The sequence below is a fragment of the Solea senegalensis genome, linkage group LG20 (genome assembly GCF_019176455.1).
Source record: "Solea senegalensis isolate Sse05_10M linkage group LG20, IFAPA_SoseM_1, whole genome shotgun sequence".
NCBI classification, from domain to species: domain Eukaryota; kingdom Metazoa; phylum Chordata; class Actinopteri; order Pleuronectiformes; family Soleidae; genus Solea; species Solea senegalensis.
Window position 1 is genome coordinate 18144614 of NC_058039.1, and position 14327 is coordinate 18158940.

Below are 14327 nucleotides of genomic sequence, written 5' to 3' on the forward strand. Positions count from 1 at the left end.
AGGTAAAGATCCGCACGACAACAAAGGAGGGACAAGAGCGCCGACACTCGTACTCTGCTGTAGTGTCACGTACCTAAATGACTGTAAATCATTGCTGTATTTCTTGTTGGTCTACAGTGGAACGGCTTGAAAGAAAAGAATGACATCAATCAGGGCTCCGTTATGTTCTATGGCTCAGTCCTAAAAGTCAAAAAAAAAGAGAGATTTCCTACCTGTCTCCTCCTCCTTCTCCTCCTCCCTCAACTGCATCCTCCCCTTCTTCTCCCACGTCTATGCTCTCGTGTTCCTTCACTAGTTTCAGTTCACCTCTTCCCTCCCTCCCTCCCTCCCTCTGCATCTCCACCCATCCCTCTCTACTTCTGCACGTCACACTGCAGCAGTAGGACGATGGAGGGGTCAGACTTGGCCGCTTCTTTGAACTCTTCCAGGGTGATCTCGTCGTTGTGGTCCTTGTCCATTTTGGAGAAGATTTTGTCCACGCGCTGCTGAGGGGTCAGGCCGTCCTCGTTCATACGCATCATGATCACCGTGCCCACCATCTTGTAGATAGCCTGAGGAGGACAGAAAGGAAGGAGAAGGAAAAGGTTAACATTTTTAAAAAAAAGTCAACATGTTTTTCCTCGATAAGACACAAACCCACCTCTATGATCTCGAGCATCTCCATGCGCGTGATCTTCCCGTCCCCGTCCAGGTCGTACATGTTGAAGGCCCAGTTGAGCTTCTGCTCGAAGCTTCCCCTGGACGTGATGGACAGGGCACAGATGAACTCCCTGAAGTCGATGGTGCCGTCGCCGTTCTTGTCAAACGTCCGGAATGCATGCTGCGCGAACTTGGAGGCGTCGCCGTACGGGAAGAACTGAGGTGTGAGGAAGTGACGGAGATAAAAAAGGCAGCGTTAATTATGCGGCATATTGGCAATCTGTCCAGTTAAAACAAAACACTTCTGCCTTCATCTAAATGACTTTATCATTAAAAGTCAAGATCTTTGTTTTCAAAGAGAGATTCTGACTTGATTTGACTGATTCAAGGTGAACAGGAATTTAATTACATGACTGACTATTTCACTTTGAAGACTAAACACAACCTCTAAGAACATAGTGAAACTTTTACCACAGGTCGAACTAAAGTTAATCTTACTACTGAGTATCAAATTTAAGAATTTCTTCATAATCTTTCAAGAATAAATTTAGAATAAGAAGAATAAAGTTGTGATTATTATTCAAGATGAAGTTCAACGTGAAGTTACATTTAGATTTTGGGCTTCAAAAATACTTCATATTTTTGTCACATTAGCACATTATCTTTAGCATCAGGAGAAAGAAAGTGAGTTTGTTTGGAAGAGAGAATCACAAACACAGGAAATCATCTCTTTTGTGGAGGAGAAGGAAATGGCTGTTCGGGGTCGAGTGCAAGGACAACGCTGGTTACATCTGTGTGCTGCAGATAATCATAAAAAAATCTACTTTATTGTGGTAGAATTATGACTTTTTGAATATTACGACTATTCTGGAAAGCTAAAAATAAACGTTCTCTTCAGTTTGGCTCTAATATGCCATCTTTACGTCACCTTCCAAATGCCTGTTCATGCTTTACGTCACATCACATCTGACGTTGTAATGTGCGTCGCCACATTAGTAAGAGGATCTCACTTCCCTGCTCTATATGCAAATGACTACACACAGTAGCAGGCCAGAGGAAGTTCCAGGATTTATCTCAGGTGTTTGTCATCTCTAACATCATCACGTGGCCATATTGTTGTGGAAGTGTGAACGATGGATAAATCTGTGGCGCCACACCACAACACAGCATCAACATTGACCATCACGTAATGATTTTCCTGTCGCTAATGGGCAAAATGTCATGTCACTGAAGCCCAGTGTACAGTGGCATTGATTCACTGTTTGGACGCTGCATGTTGGTGCGACACACACATTAATGTCATGTTTGAAAAGGGCCGTTAGTAAACATGGAAAAGCATGTGGTCACATTCAAGGTTATAATCGTTTTGGATTTTTCATTACTTTTAGTTTTAATTCAATTTTAGAGCGGGTTTGCTTGTTTTTATTAGTTTTAGTTTTTTTGTAAATGCTTAGTTTCATTTCAGTTTTAGTTTTAGTGTTTAGTTTTTTGTACTATGCAGGGGTTTTTTTTTTTTGCTCAAACTCAACTTTTAGACTCAAAGTTTCAGTTGTGTCGTTAGTTTTCGTTCACGATAATAACCGTGGTCATATTCAGTACAATCTACCCAAGTCAGACGTTAATGACAAGCCTAAACGGGGTCTTTGTCTATTTAGACTTTTTCTACGTAAATAGCTGGTATACAGTGTTCTGCTCTTTGTTTATGAGAATTAAACAAACACAAGCCTCAGAGACACTTTTAACTCTTGTACATCAATGACAAATCTATGCCCCACGCAGTAGACCATGTATGTCTATGTATATATATATATATATATATATATATATATATATATATATATATATATATATACATATATATATGTATATTATGTAAGAATAGGGACATTAAATAAAATCAATGTGTGCCAAATTGTAGCCACTGACTATTTCACATATGTTGCACCCAGTGCAAAACAAATAAAACTTGATAAGAAAAAAGCGCATATGTACAAACGTGTAACATATCACATTTGGACTTTGCTCCATCTTTACAGCTGTGTGGGATGAATAAAAATGGGGAAAGTTGAGTTTAAAAATGTCTTCATAACTCAGCTGTTTTCTCTGGGTTCTCCTCCCACCGTCCAAAAACATGCAGATCTGGAGATCAGGCAAATTGGACACTCTACATTGACCGTGGATGTGAGAGTGGATGGTTGTTTGTCTCTATGTGTGTCCCTGACTCCGCCTTTTGCCCTATGTCACCAGTGCCCCCCTGTGACGCTCATGTGGAGGATAAAGTGGAGCGTGAACCCAGTCGTAATTAAATATTGTGTGTAATCGATGGCGATGACTTCTTTTCCCTGCCACCGCACCCTCACCTTAACATAGAGCTGCTGAAACTCCTCCAGGTTGAGGATGCCAGAGGGGCAGTCTTTGAGGAAACCCTTGTACCACTGCTTGAGCTCTGCCTCGTTGAATTCCGTGCTCTTGGTCAGGTCGTCCAGGACCTCTGGGGCCAGTTTGCTGTTGTGTTTGCCCATAATGCTTTCACTCTCTCTCTGGGGAGCCGGAGAGGCAGGGACTGGTGAGAGACAGAGAGAGACAAGGATATGCACACAGGCGATGACGTGCGAGACAAAACAACAGCAACAGTAAATCCCACATGCTGTGTTTGCAACAGTGTGGGTTTACCTGTGTTGATGCACCTGTAGTGAAAGCTCGATGATCCATACATGGCTTTGTGAGTTATGCTGTCATTTCCCTGTGTTTTGTTCCCTTGATCTTTCACACTTGTGTCACTTATGTGGATTGTGATGTTACAAATGCACTGGATATAAGATGCGACTTAATAAATCGCACTAAATTGCACTGGTCAGTGACCCTTTTAAACCCCGAGCTTCAAACATGTTTGTTGGGGAACAAGGGTAGTCTTTAGGGGTGAGGGTAAAACATCGATTCTTAGATGCATCGATGCACAAATGTCCAAATTGACGATTATTTAAATGCAACGTAAAACAGATGCTACGAAAAGGCGGAACTCCGAAGTGCAGCGCGCCGTCACCCGGACACTTTACGGTGGAGCACATACTGTAATAAAGAAACACGGAGCCGAGAAACAGCAGCGATGTTTCACTGACACGACGGTCGCGAAACTCGACAATGAAACCAAGACAGAAGTCACGGCCTCACGGGGGAAAGAGCGTCAGATAGAAATGACATGTGATGCATCGCATCGTACGTCACTATAAGTGTGCACTTCCGTCACGTGGGCAATCACTTAGATGAGCTTATTGCACAAAAACATGAAAAAAACACGATTCATTTTGCATTTTGTGATTCAAGACGTCACTTCTTCACGATGCAGTTGTAACTTTTACAGTTTACACATTTCATTTACTTTAATAAATGATAATGGACATGAGTTAAACTCTTGTTTCTCCTTACAAATGCACTGCTGTAGCAGTGGATAAGTAATAACAGTGAGACAAAAACTTTTAAAAGAAACTTTGAAAGTGCATCGAGATGCATAGATAAATAATCGAATCGTGAGGCACCTAAAGATCCTAACCAACATAGTAGATTCCTCAGATAAACCCTGTGTGTTGCAGACTGGACCTGACATCATTGCTGCTATTCTGGCCGTAAAAAGGCCCTTTACTCTGGCTTCTCACCGCACACATGTATACTCATGCCTGAGGGCCACTGCAGTGACACTTGGCTAAGCGACGAGGCTAAGCGTCTACAAATCCTCCCTCTAAGTTGTGTGAAGACTGCGCAGTCTAATGGTGAGCGAGAACCACACATGTTTTGGACTTTCTTTGACACGTGGAGAGGTTTGTCATGATCCTCTGGCGCCCTGTTAGCACAGTTTATGTGAAACGTCTTTGGTTTGATTGTGAGAAGTTTTTAGCCTCTTTATAATAAAACAAAGCAGAAGGTTTCATTGATAAAAGTGTTGAGCGTTGAGATTTGTTATCGCTTGAGCCACTGATACTGCATTATTTTGCCCCCTTTTCCCCCAGATTATTATAACCAACCCTAACCCTTGGCTCTGTATGTTTGGAAAATGTGTTAAAGCACATGATGAAGTGCCAAAAGGGACGCATTACATCGCCAGCAGAGGGCGCCTGTCTGCGACGAGATTACAATTTTAGCATTATTCTCTTTGTTGATGTTGACATGTTGAGTTCCTGTAAAAAGAATAAGAAACGTGTTATGCTTGACCAGCACCTGAAAAGTTCAGGTAGACCTCAGTGTTCCGGTTCGATTGCGAGCAATAAAGGGGAAGAGACGTGATACCGAGCTCAGGGTCTGCCGGTGAATTATTGCTGCAACACTAACGTTATCAGGATGTGGAGATTTCAACAAAAATGCCCCAAAAAAGGATTGTGGATTGTGGTTCCAGTGAATTGATGATAGAATCACATGACTGAGAATGATGATATAGTATGACGTTGTACGGATATTTTGTGTCACTCCAACTGTACTATATGATTATTTTAACCCAGTGGTAAAACAAGTTTGAATTGTCCATTAACACTGCAACTGTTAAATAATCCATTTCCACAGTATTTAAATTGTGCAATGACATGCATTCATGGCATCTGACAAATTCTCCACATCCATGTACTGACGCTGAAGAGCATTTGCATTTGCACAGACACACACAGATTCACAAGGTTAACTGCGTCTGAATGGATCCAGACAGACAGACAGACAGACAGACACTGCCACAGAACAGCAGTGAAGACAACGACAACATCGCTGGTTCATGAGCATATTCTTTCCACTGCAGGAGAAGGTCAGCTTGAAACACTAAAAAAAGCGGAAATCTCAAGCTGCAGCCCCTTGGAATGAAGGTTTAACTATCGCTCAAATCATTGACGATGTCTCTGTAAATCACTGACTGTATCAACAAACACTTTATTTTGGTTAAACACAGAATTGCCCCCTGACAGAGGCAGATGAGAGTGTATCGCTCTGTCAGGAAAGCAAATGTAAGCAAACACAGTGGAAACTTATCGATGCTGTTCATGCCAACACAAGAAAGAAAAGAAAACCAGGAGGTTTGTTGTGATTGTTCCCAGGTCACACAACTGTCTTCCTGTCAGCTCATCGGACTATAAAGCAGAAATCTGTTGGGGGGGAACTCCAGATAACCCTGGCTGTTTCTTTATCTGGGATTACGCCGCCTTTCAGAGAAAATAAGTCAGATCCCGGGGGAACCAAAGAGACGTTCTATGCCATTTTCTCATTACCGCAGCCTCAGAGAAGGCGGTGCTTCTTTGAGCAAATGCACACAGATACTGTGACGAGGTAAATGTCAATTTAGTGTGTGTGTGTGTGTGTGTGTGTGTGTGTGTGTGCGCGTGTGTGCGTGCAGCGCACAAAAGATATATTTGTTGTGGTAAAAGAAACAAAAAGGTCTCATCACAGACTGTTGCTGTGAGGCAACATAGCTTTGTCCTATATATATATATATATATATATATATATATATATATACATATATATATACATACATATATATATACATATATGTGTGTGTGTGAGAAAACAATCTGTAACCATGGTAACAGTACTTGGTTTAGGACATGTTAACACAAACTCAGTGCAGCTTGCTCCTTAAAATAACAAATAACAATCCATATCCTGCTTTGGTTTAGCTACTGAAGAGAGGCCACATAATCAAATACTTTCTGTTGTTATAATAATAATAATAATAATAATAATAATAATAATAATAATTGACATCATAATCTCTTGACCAACCACCAAAGATCTAATCCCAGGAGAAACACACGTCCAGATTTGCTCTGTACATGTAAAGATTCTGAATGACACCACTGGCAATTCCTGCTCTGCAAATCCCCACAAAGGATCATCTGTGTGTCCAGTAACACACTGTCATGCACAAAAATGTCTTTAACGATCTGCTCACACCAACACAACAGCAGCAGCAGCAGCAGCAGCAGCAGCAGCAGCAGCAGCAGCAGCAACAGCAGCAGCAGCAGCAGCAACAGCAGCAGCAGGAGCAGCAGCAGCAGCAACAGCAGCGCTCCTCAGAAACAAAATCACTCACCAACACTCCAGCTTCAACCTGGTATAAATATATATATATATATATATATATACATAAGTTGTATCTGACGTCCCTGGTCATATACAGACAACCATACAGTGACATGAAAATGATTTATGGTGGGAGGGAGATACAAAGATGGGAACAGAAATGAGAGGGAGTCAATCTGGATTCACACGTCTGGAAGAAGACGGCGCAATAGTAAAACATAAGAGTGGAAGGGAGATGAAGATGGAGGCGGACGAGCGAGCGAGAGAGAGAGACTTTAACACATGTTCATTCCAGCTGTCAGACTGACAGTAATCACAGAGTCTAATCTGAGTTATAAATGCATGAGAGACTGAGGATAATCCAGCTGATTGAATAAACTTGTGTAGTTATAGGGCCACATGTTTGCATGTAACTGTGAAAGCATGACTTCTGTAGTGTATTAGTTGAAAATGTTTATATGTATCAGCTGTGCGAATACGTTACTGTAATTGAGCAGGTTTTTTGTGTACTTGTACTTTTTAAAGTAAGTTTTAAATGTCTAATTGTACTTTTACTCAAGTACGTTTTTTGTGGGACTGTGCTTTGCTATGTTTTAATTCACATCGCTGACTGAATTTAAAAAATATAAGAAAATAAGTAATGAGGACAGGTGAACGATGAGGACAGGTGAATGATGAGGACAGGTAAGCGATGAGGTCAGGTGAATGATGAGGACAGGTGAGCGATGACGACAGGTGAATGATGAGGACAGGTGAATGATGAGGACAGGTGAACAACGAGGACAGGTGAACAATGAGGACAGGTGAATGATGAGATCAGGTGAATGATGAGGAAAGGTGAATGATGAGGACAGGTGAACAATGAGGACAGGTGAAAGATTAGGACAGGTAAATTGGTGTTAATTAAGGTCCCTGAATGAGTAACTAAGTTAAAGCATTTGTGACCTTTGACCCATGTTGACTAACAGATAATGTGTTTACATATTTTATTTAATTTGTATAATTTTGCCTTTAATTAAAAACTATTTGTGTGAGATTTGTGTTCCCTTGTCCTTTTTGCACGACACAAGAAAGAACCTCAACCTTGTTAAAAAAGTAACTAAGTCATTTCTACTTGAGTACATTTTAAACAAGCTACTTCTTAACTTTAACTTGAGTACATTTTTAGACCAGTACTTTTACTTGTACTTAAGTAAAGGTACCACTATAAGAGATAATTTTACTTATTTTGGCATGCATATCACATTTTCTTGTTTTTATTTGTTTATGTTTAGCTCAAAGAAAAAATGAAGCTGTGGTTTCACTACCTCCAGTTTTTCCACATCATGGTGTTTGAAGGCCACATGATAAGTGATTATTGGCTGAACTGTCGTCACTAATTAACCTGCCTGCTTACACTTATTATCTGAGTCTGTTGCTCTCACCACGTGCAGAGCTCTAAAAAAAAATCATTGTTTTCATTCTGGGCACACACACACACACACACACACACGCAGCACAAGCGTTATACACACAGTCTGTGCTTTGTTACACAGTCGTGAGTCGCTCGGGGGGGGATTAATGTGTTGGTGTCCCTGTGACTGAAAATGATTACCTGGCAAAAGCTGTAATTGAATTGGAGAGAGAGCAAAAGAGGGAGGAGGCGGTTTCCTGCAGAGGAACGACACACTTCCTGTCACTGTGCATGCGTGTTCCTCATTTCTGAATCTGTGGTTAAAGATAGTGGTGAGATATAATATGTGATCAGGTTAGATGGGGTGACGGTTTTGTTGAGGATGTGTGTGTGTGTGTGTACAAAAGAGTGGAACACAATCACAATCAATAGGATCCCAGTCCAGTACCAGGTCTCACCAGTTACTGTGTGAGTATTGTGTGTGTGAACAGAGCAGAGACTGACTGACTGACACGTGAATGATACAAAAACGTACTCCACAGAAATCCACCAAACCGTAAAAAACAGAGAACAATATGTCCGTTGTCTTGACAACAGTTGTCTGGCTTGTTGCCACACAGCCGTCCAGCAGAGGAGGATTTTTGGCCAATTCAAACAATCCTTCTGCCAACTGGACCTGAGTGGAGGCTTTATTAATAATCTACACACCGGACAGACACTCTTCCTCAGTGTTTGTATTTACTGAAAACAAAATACTGAAGCTGTTGTGTCGGTATATTGAGATTGTGAATCAGTATCAGATCGACATATTATTTCAATTTACGTGCATCTCTCTGGTGACTGGAGCGGGGAAGGATGCATCGCTATAGAAACACAGCTCACCTCAGTGCAGCTCCTGTGACTCTAATTTAAGACCAGGCAGCATGTCGAGCCTGGGGAGAAACACAAGGGACAGAGCGGCGGTGTACGTGTGTGCCCTCATGAATGTGTCTGTCTCTCTCTCTGCTAACCTTTACCTGCCGTTCCTACATAACAACACTACTCATCTTAGTCGTAGTTTTGCATTTGCTGCCACAACTGTCACGTTTATATATATAAACAGGTCTGAGTGCTGCACTTGTCTTTGTTGTGCAGCTGATCAGACCTGCACAGACATGTACGACACAGTTCCAGCAACACCTCAGACCTCATGGAGAGTTGTTTTGGTGATTCAACGTCGTATTGAACTGTCATTTTCTTATGAAAAGAAGCGCAGGAAGTATTCAGAGGAGATAATATTCACCATATTGTTTGATTTCTTTTCAGTGGCACTGACTTATTGTTTACTCCTCGACCTATATGCGACACACGGTGTCGGAGATTGATGGCACGGCGTTGGCTCTGAATGGCACATAAATGATGTTTGTAGTGATCCTTATATTTTACTTTGGACAGACTAACACTATAGTATTATTTACTTCATTAATCAGGTGAACTTAACAGTTGACTTCAAGAGACTGAAGTAAATGTAATGACACAGATCAGCAGCCAATCCTGGAAACAGACAACAATTCACCCAAGTGGATATTTTAGAGGCAGCAGTTGACTGAAGCCAAACCATTGCTTGTATGGAGAGTAAATGAAATGAAAGATAAAGTCCCTCCTCCATTCTTTAACCCACTTATCCTGAGGCAGGATATACCTTCACACTCTAACACCCCTGACCAGGCCACACAGACACTCACATTCACACCTTATATCAGGGGTGTCAAACATACGGCCCGGGGGCCCGAACCGGCCCGCCAGAGGGTCCAATCGGCCCACAGGATGAATTTGTTAAAATGTCACACTAATCTAAACGTAATGTCAAATGCTCCAGATACCCGTGACTAAATGTTTGTGCCTTTATAGATCCAGTGTGCTGTGTAAATAGTACATTTAGGCACGATATTGTTGAAATTGCACTTATATTTCTCAAGAAATGTCATGTTTTGTAAAATTATCCTTCATTAAATGTAAAACAAAGGAGAAAAAACAAAGGGGTTCTTGTTGTTCATAGGTTATTATGCTATTATTTTACTATTTTTACTGGTCCGGCCCCCTTGAGATCAAATTGTGCTGTATGTGGCCCCTGAACAAAAATGAGTTTGACACCCCTGCCTTATATGGACCAGTTTACCTGCAGCAAGCATGTGGAGGAGATTCACACACATGTACTTGGTGTGTGTGTGTGTGTGTGTGTGTGTGTGGGTAGTACAGTATATATACAAAAACACACCCTGAAGACACTCGATGCGTCCTGGTAACACTGTTGCCTCAGAGGATTGAAGATTCACGTGAAAGACTAAAGAAAGTCTGTGTGTGTGTGTGTGTGTGTGTGTGAGGGTGTGTGCAGCTCAAACTTGGATTTTTACTTTAACGTGTTAGCAGCTTTTGTTGTGAAACCCACGCTGCATAATTTAAAGTAAAATTAGCAAAACCAAACAATAACAGTAATTCAGTAGGGTTCCCGACATAAAACTGTTATATGCAACAATAATAATATAGAATAGCAGAGAACTGAAGTGGATTTAATGCACAGTGTTGTTTGGCTTTGCACCGTCTTCTGTTTCCTGCCTTAATAACCCTTTAAAACCGAGCATGTCACTGTGCATCACTGTAGTTGTGATGCAATGATTTACACTTTTAAAAAAAATCCAACGGTCTCTGAAAGCGGAGACGTTGCACGTCAAAGCCGACGTGTGGTTATTACGATATTTTCACTCGCGCTGTTTCAGGAGGACAGAAAATGTTGTTGTTAATATGTTTACTATACTGTTCAAATTTCAAATATAACACGCAAAATCTGGTGTTTGTGTACAACTGCAGTGCTTTTCTAAATAAACATTATTGTTTATTTTAACATGCGGTAAACTGGAAATAACTGCCAAGTCATTCTGGAAAAATGGGGCAAAAGCAACATTTTCTGGTCCTTTTATGGTTAAAATAAGGACCAGGTTTTTGTCTCTATGAGGACTACTGTACTGAGAAGGTCAGCGTTTATGCCAGGAACTGTCCTAACAAACACAACTGACACACATGTCATAAATAATAATAATCCAATGTCAATATCCCTCTGTAACAAAGCAGTGGATGAATCAATCAGGCATGCACGCACACACACACACACACACGTGTCTTATATATGCACACGTGTGTGTGTGTGTGTGTGTGTGAGTGTCGCAGGCTCATTCATCTGTTGCTGTCAGAAAAGTGAAAAAAATAAAAAAAATAAAAAGGGACCAGAAAAACAAACACACACACACGCGTGTGCGCACACAGACAGGAAATTGTAGCGATAAGAATAGTCAATCCGGACACTTCTATCTCGATTTGTGCCATTTTACTATATTATTTTACTTCTATTTTTATTGCTTTTATGTTTTATACCTTTCATGTTGGGCGTTGGAAATGGAAGGGGCAGTTTGTTTTTAGTTTTTCAGCTTGATACTATGATGATGATGATGATACAGAATGTTCTCGTTCCACTGTGTCATAGTTCTGCAGATGTCACTTACTAACTAACAACACCACGTCAGGCTGGGTCACGGTTAACACGCATCCGTTCATACATAACTACAGTAAGAGCATCACTGCGCCACCAACTGGACAGAAAAGGTGTTTTGCTATGTTGGAGAACGCACCGACACAGGTGTGCTTCAGATTCAATTTGGGCATCTGTAGCTTCATCATCATCAGACAGCTGATCAGGTACTGGTGTAAGACAACAGGGACATTGAAAAGAAAAGAGAATGAATAGATAAGGTTACTAAAATTAGTCAAAATTGGTTTAGTAAAAATGAGTAAAATTGATTCCAAAGATGACCAAATTTAGGAAAAAAATTGTAGAATCGACCCTAAAGATTATTGAATTTAGTAAAAATGAGTCAAATTAGCTAAATGAGTTGGTTCATTAAACAATGAACCAACAAATAAGGCCAATAATATGCATAAGCTCCACGTGGGCCACCATGGAAATGGAACATATGACCCGGGACTCTGGGTCTTCTTCAAGACGTTTCCGTACTACTACTACTACTGATTAAATAACATTTAGAGTATTGTTACATAGTGTGACTTGCACTATATAGAATATTGCAAAAATATATAGTATTATCATCATTGTGGGCCTTTAATCGTATCATACTTTCTACAAAAGTACACTATGTTTAGATTATTTTTCTTGCGCACATAGTTCTGGTCACATGACATCCTGTGCTTACATGATATTTACTTTTGTTTCATTTCTTTGTTTTGCCGACATCTGCTCTGATGATTTTATAGTTTTAATAATTACACAAGCTAAGAATAATAATAATGAGAGGATTTCTTTCTAATCTAATTGTTTTTGTGAGATATTTTTGTATAATTTGAAAAAAAGAAGTGGCTATGGAAAGAGTTCCTATTTGTGGCTCGGTAATAGCTCCCTCAGTGGATGCTTGAGGGCGCAGCACTTGAGACAGTCGTGCTCTTGAGAACTGTAAACAATCTGGTGTAAAAGTGGAGCTGTGGAAGGAAATAAAAGCAGCGACACATCAACTGTTCCTCTTTTCCGTCTAATTAAAACCCGATGGTTGCAATTATCATTAGTGCGGCTGATTATCTGTATTAAGCCAACATGTACTTAGTTTAAAAAAGAAACAACAGCAGCAGCCACTGGTTGTGTCACCAGCTGTCTGTGATGCAATAACACAATATGTGAACACATGTACACACACTGGAATCCGGCTCCTATCGATTGCACAAGTTGTGGCGTCATGACACTCACACACACACACACACACACACACACAAGCGGCCTCCTCTCTTCACTCACACGGTGTGACGTGAGCACTGCGTCTGTGGGCGAGCGTCACATCAACTATTGATGGGAACACACTTGTTGCACAAAGTAGACGTTCAGAACCATTTATTGTCTTTCCTTTCTCATATCCTGTTTGTTTACTCCATGCAGATGTAAGACACAGCTGGAGTGCAACACACGGGGTCGTTGAAGGAAAATCAATCCATGGAGTCACAACACAGTCATAGTGTGCTATTAATTCTGTCATACAGAGGTCATTTAATGGTCATAACATCATTTCCTGCCATTTAATATTGTCCTAATAAGGAAACATGTTGTTTTTTAAAGTAATGTGCAGGTAATGTAACATAATATTACTTCCCTATTATCACTAATACTGACTTATTGATTATTAGTGATGCAGGCAATGGAGAAACTGGTGACCACTGGCTCACAAAACCCTCAAAATAACCAATGTGTTTGTCTATAAACTCACGTTAAAATCAGGTTTAACCGAGTTCAGTTTCAGTCCAGTTCAAGGCAATTGATTTAGTAACCGATTAATCACTGCAGCACTATTTCTGTTCATGCTTTCATTTCTCTGCAGACAGAGCATGAAGGACACTCTTAACCCTGGAGCTGCATTATCGTCATTATCATCAGTCTCATACAGAACAGCAGCGACTGGAAACAATGGTCCCAGGTTCAATTACCTCTGCAGGCAGCGCTGAGTGTCCTTGAGCAAGACACTGTCTCTCTGTACTGCTCAGAGTACAACAACGAGCCTTGACTTCAGTGATTCATTCACAACACTTCACAGGCTTCACTTCCCTCAAAGCATATGAACACATTATTCCCGTGACGTCAATTTGATAATTGTTTACCAAACACCTGCACAGGGTTACAAAAACAAACACTAAAGTCCTTCACTTACCGACTGCTGTTTGTGTAAGAGAAGCGGACTCCCTTTTTGATATTTATATCTTCAAAATAAAAGTCTTCTCTGCTTCCTCCAGCTCTTCTTCTCCTTCTTCTTCTTCTTCTCTGTGTAATGTTTCTTTGTATTTATGTTGTGCTCCGCCAGATGAAAACAGCCTCCGCGGTAAGTCTGCTCGCTCTGAGAGAAAATGAATGAAACCGCTGCGTCTCCCCTGCCAACACATTTGCATGAGGCCCGCCTCCCCCGAGCGCGCGTTAGCTGCGGCTCCTGGTCACGTGAGTGTGAAGAGAGAGCGAGAGAGAGAGAGAGAGAGAGAGAGAGATGACGGTATTGTGAAAGAAAGAGGAAAGTCAAATCAGGGCAACCACAACAAGACGGAGAGAGCATCCGCTGTCAACATGACGACATGACGTCACTGTGATCGTTTATTACTATGTTACATTAAAATTAACATGTCATTACATCAGTACTCAGTAGACATAATTACTGTTATTACATCA

The 14327-nt window shown here is 40.9% G+C and overlaps 1 protein-coding gene across 1 annotated transcript; it reads right to left on the bottom strand.

Annotated features, from left to right (window-relative positions):
- Positions 1 to 327: 327 nt before the first annotated feature.
- LOC122786001 (visinin-like protein 1) lies at positions 328 to 13906 on the bottom strand. Its single transcript, XM_044051984.1, has 4 exons — positions 13822 to 13906; positions 3000 to 3202; positions 641 to 856; positions 328 to 551 (listed from the first exon to the last, which is right to left on the bottom strand). The coding sequence occupies exons 2-4, from the start codon at positions 3159 to 3161 to the stop codon at positions 354 to 356; spliced, it is 576 nt and encodes a 191-aa protein (XP_043907919.1). The 5' UTR covers positions 3162 to 3202; positions 13822 to 13906; the 3' UTR covers positions 328 to 353.
- Positions 13907 to 14327: the final 421 nt, after the last annotated feature.

What these genes read in the sequence shown, in the direction of transcription:
- LOC122786001 (XM_044051984.1), bottom strand. Translation starts at nt 3,161, where the DNA reads ATGGGCAAACACAACAGCAAACTGGCCCCAGAGGTCCTGGACGACCTG. An exon ending in TTCAGCAGCTCTATGTTAAG is followed by an intron (nt 857 to 2,999) that starts GTGAGGGTGCGG and finishes CTCACACCTCAG; the next exon opens with TTCTTCCCGTACGGCGACGC. An exon ending in AGATGCTCGAGATCATAGAG is followed by an intron (nt 552 to 640) that starts GTGGGTTTGTGT and finishes TGTCCTCCTCAG; the next exon opens with GCTATCTACAAGATGGTGGG.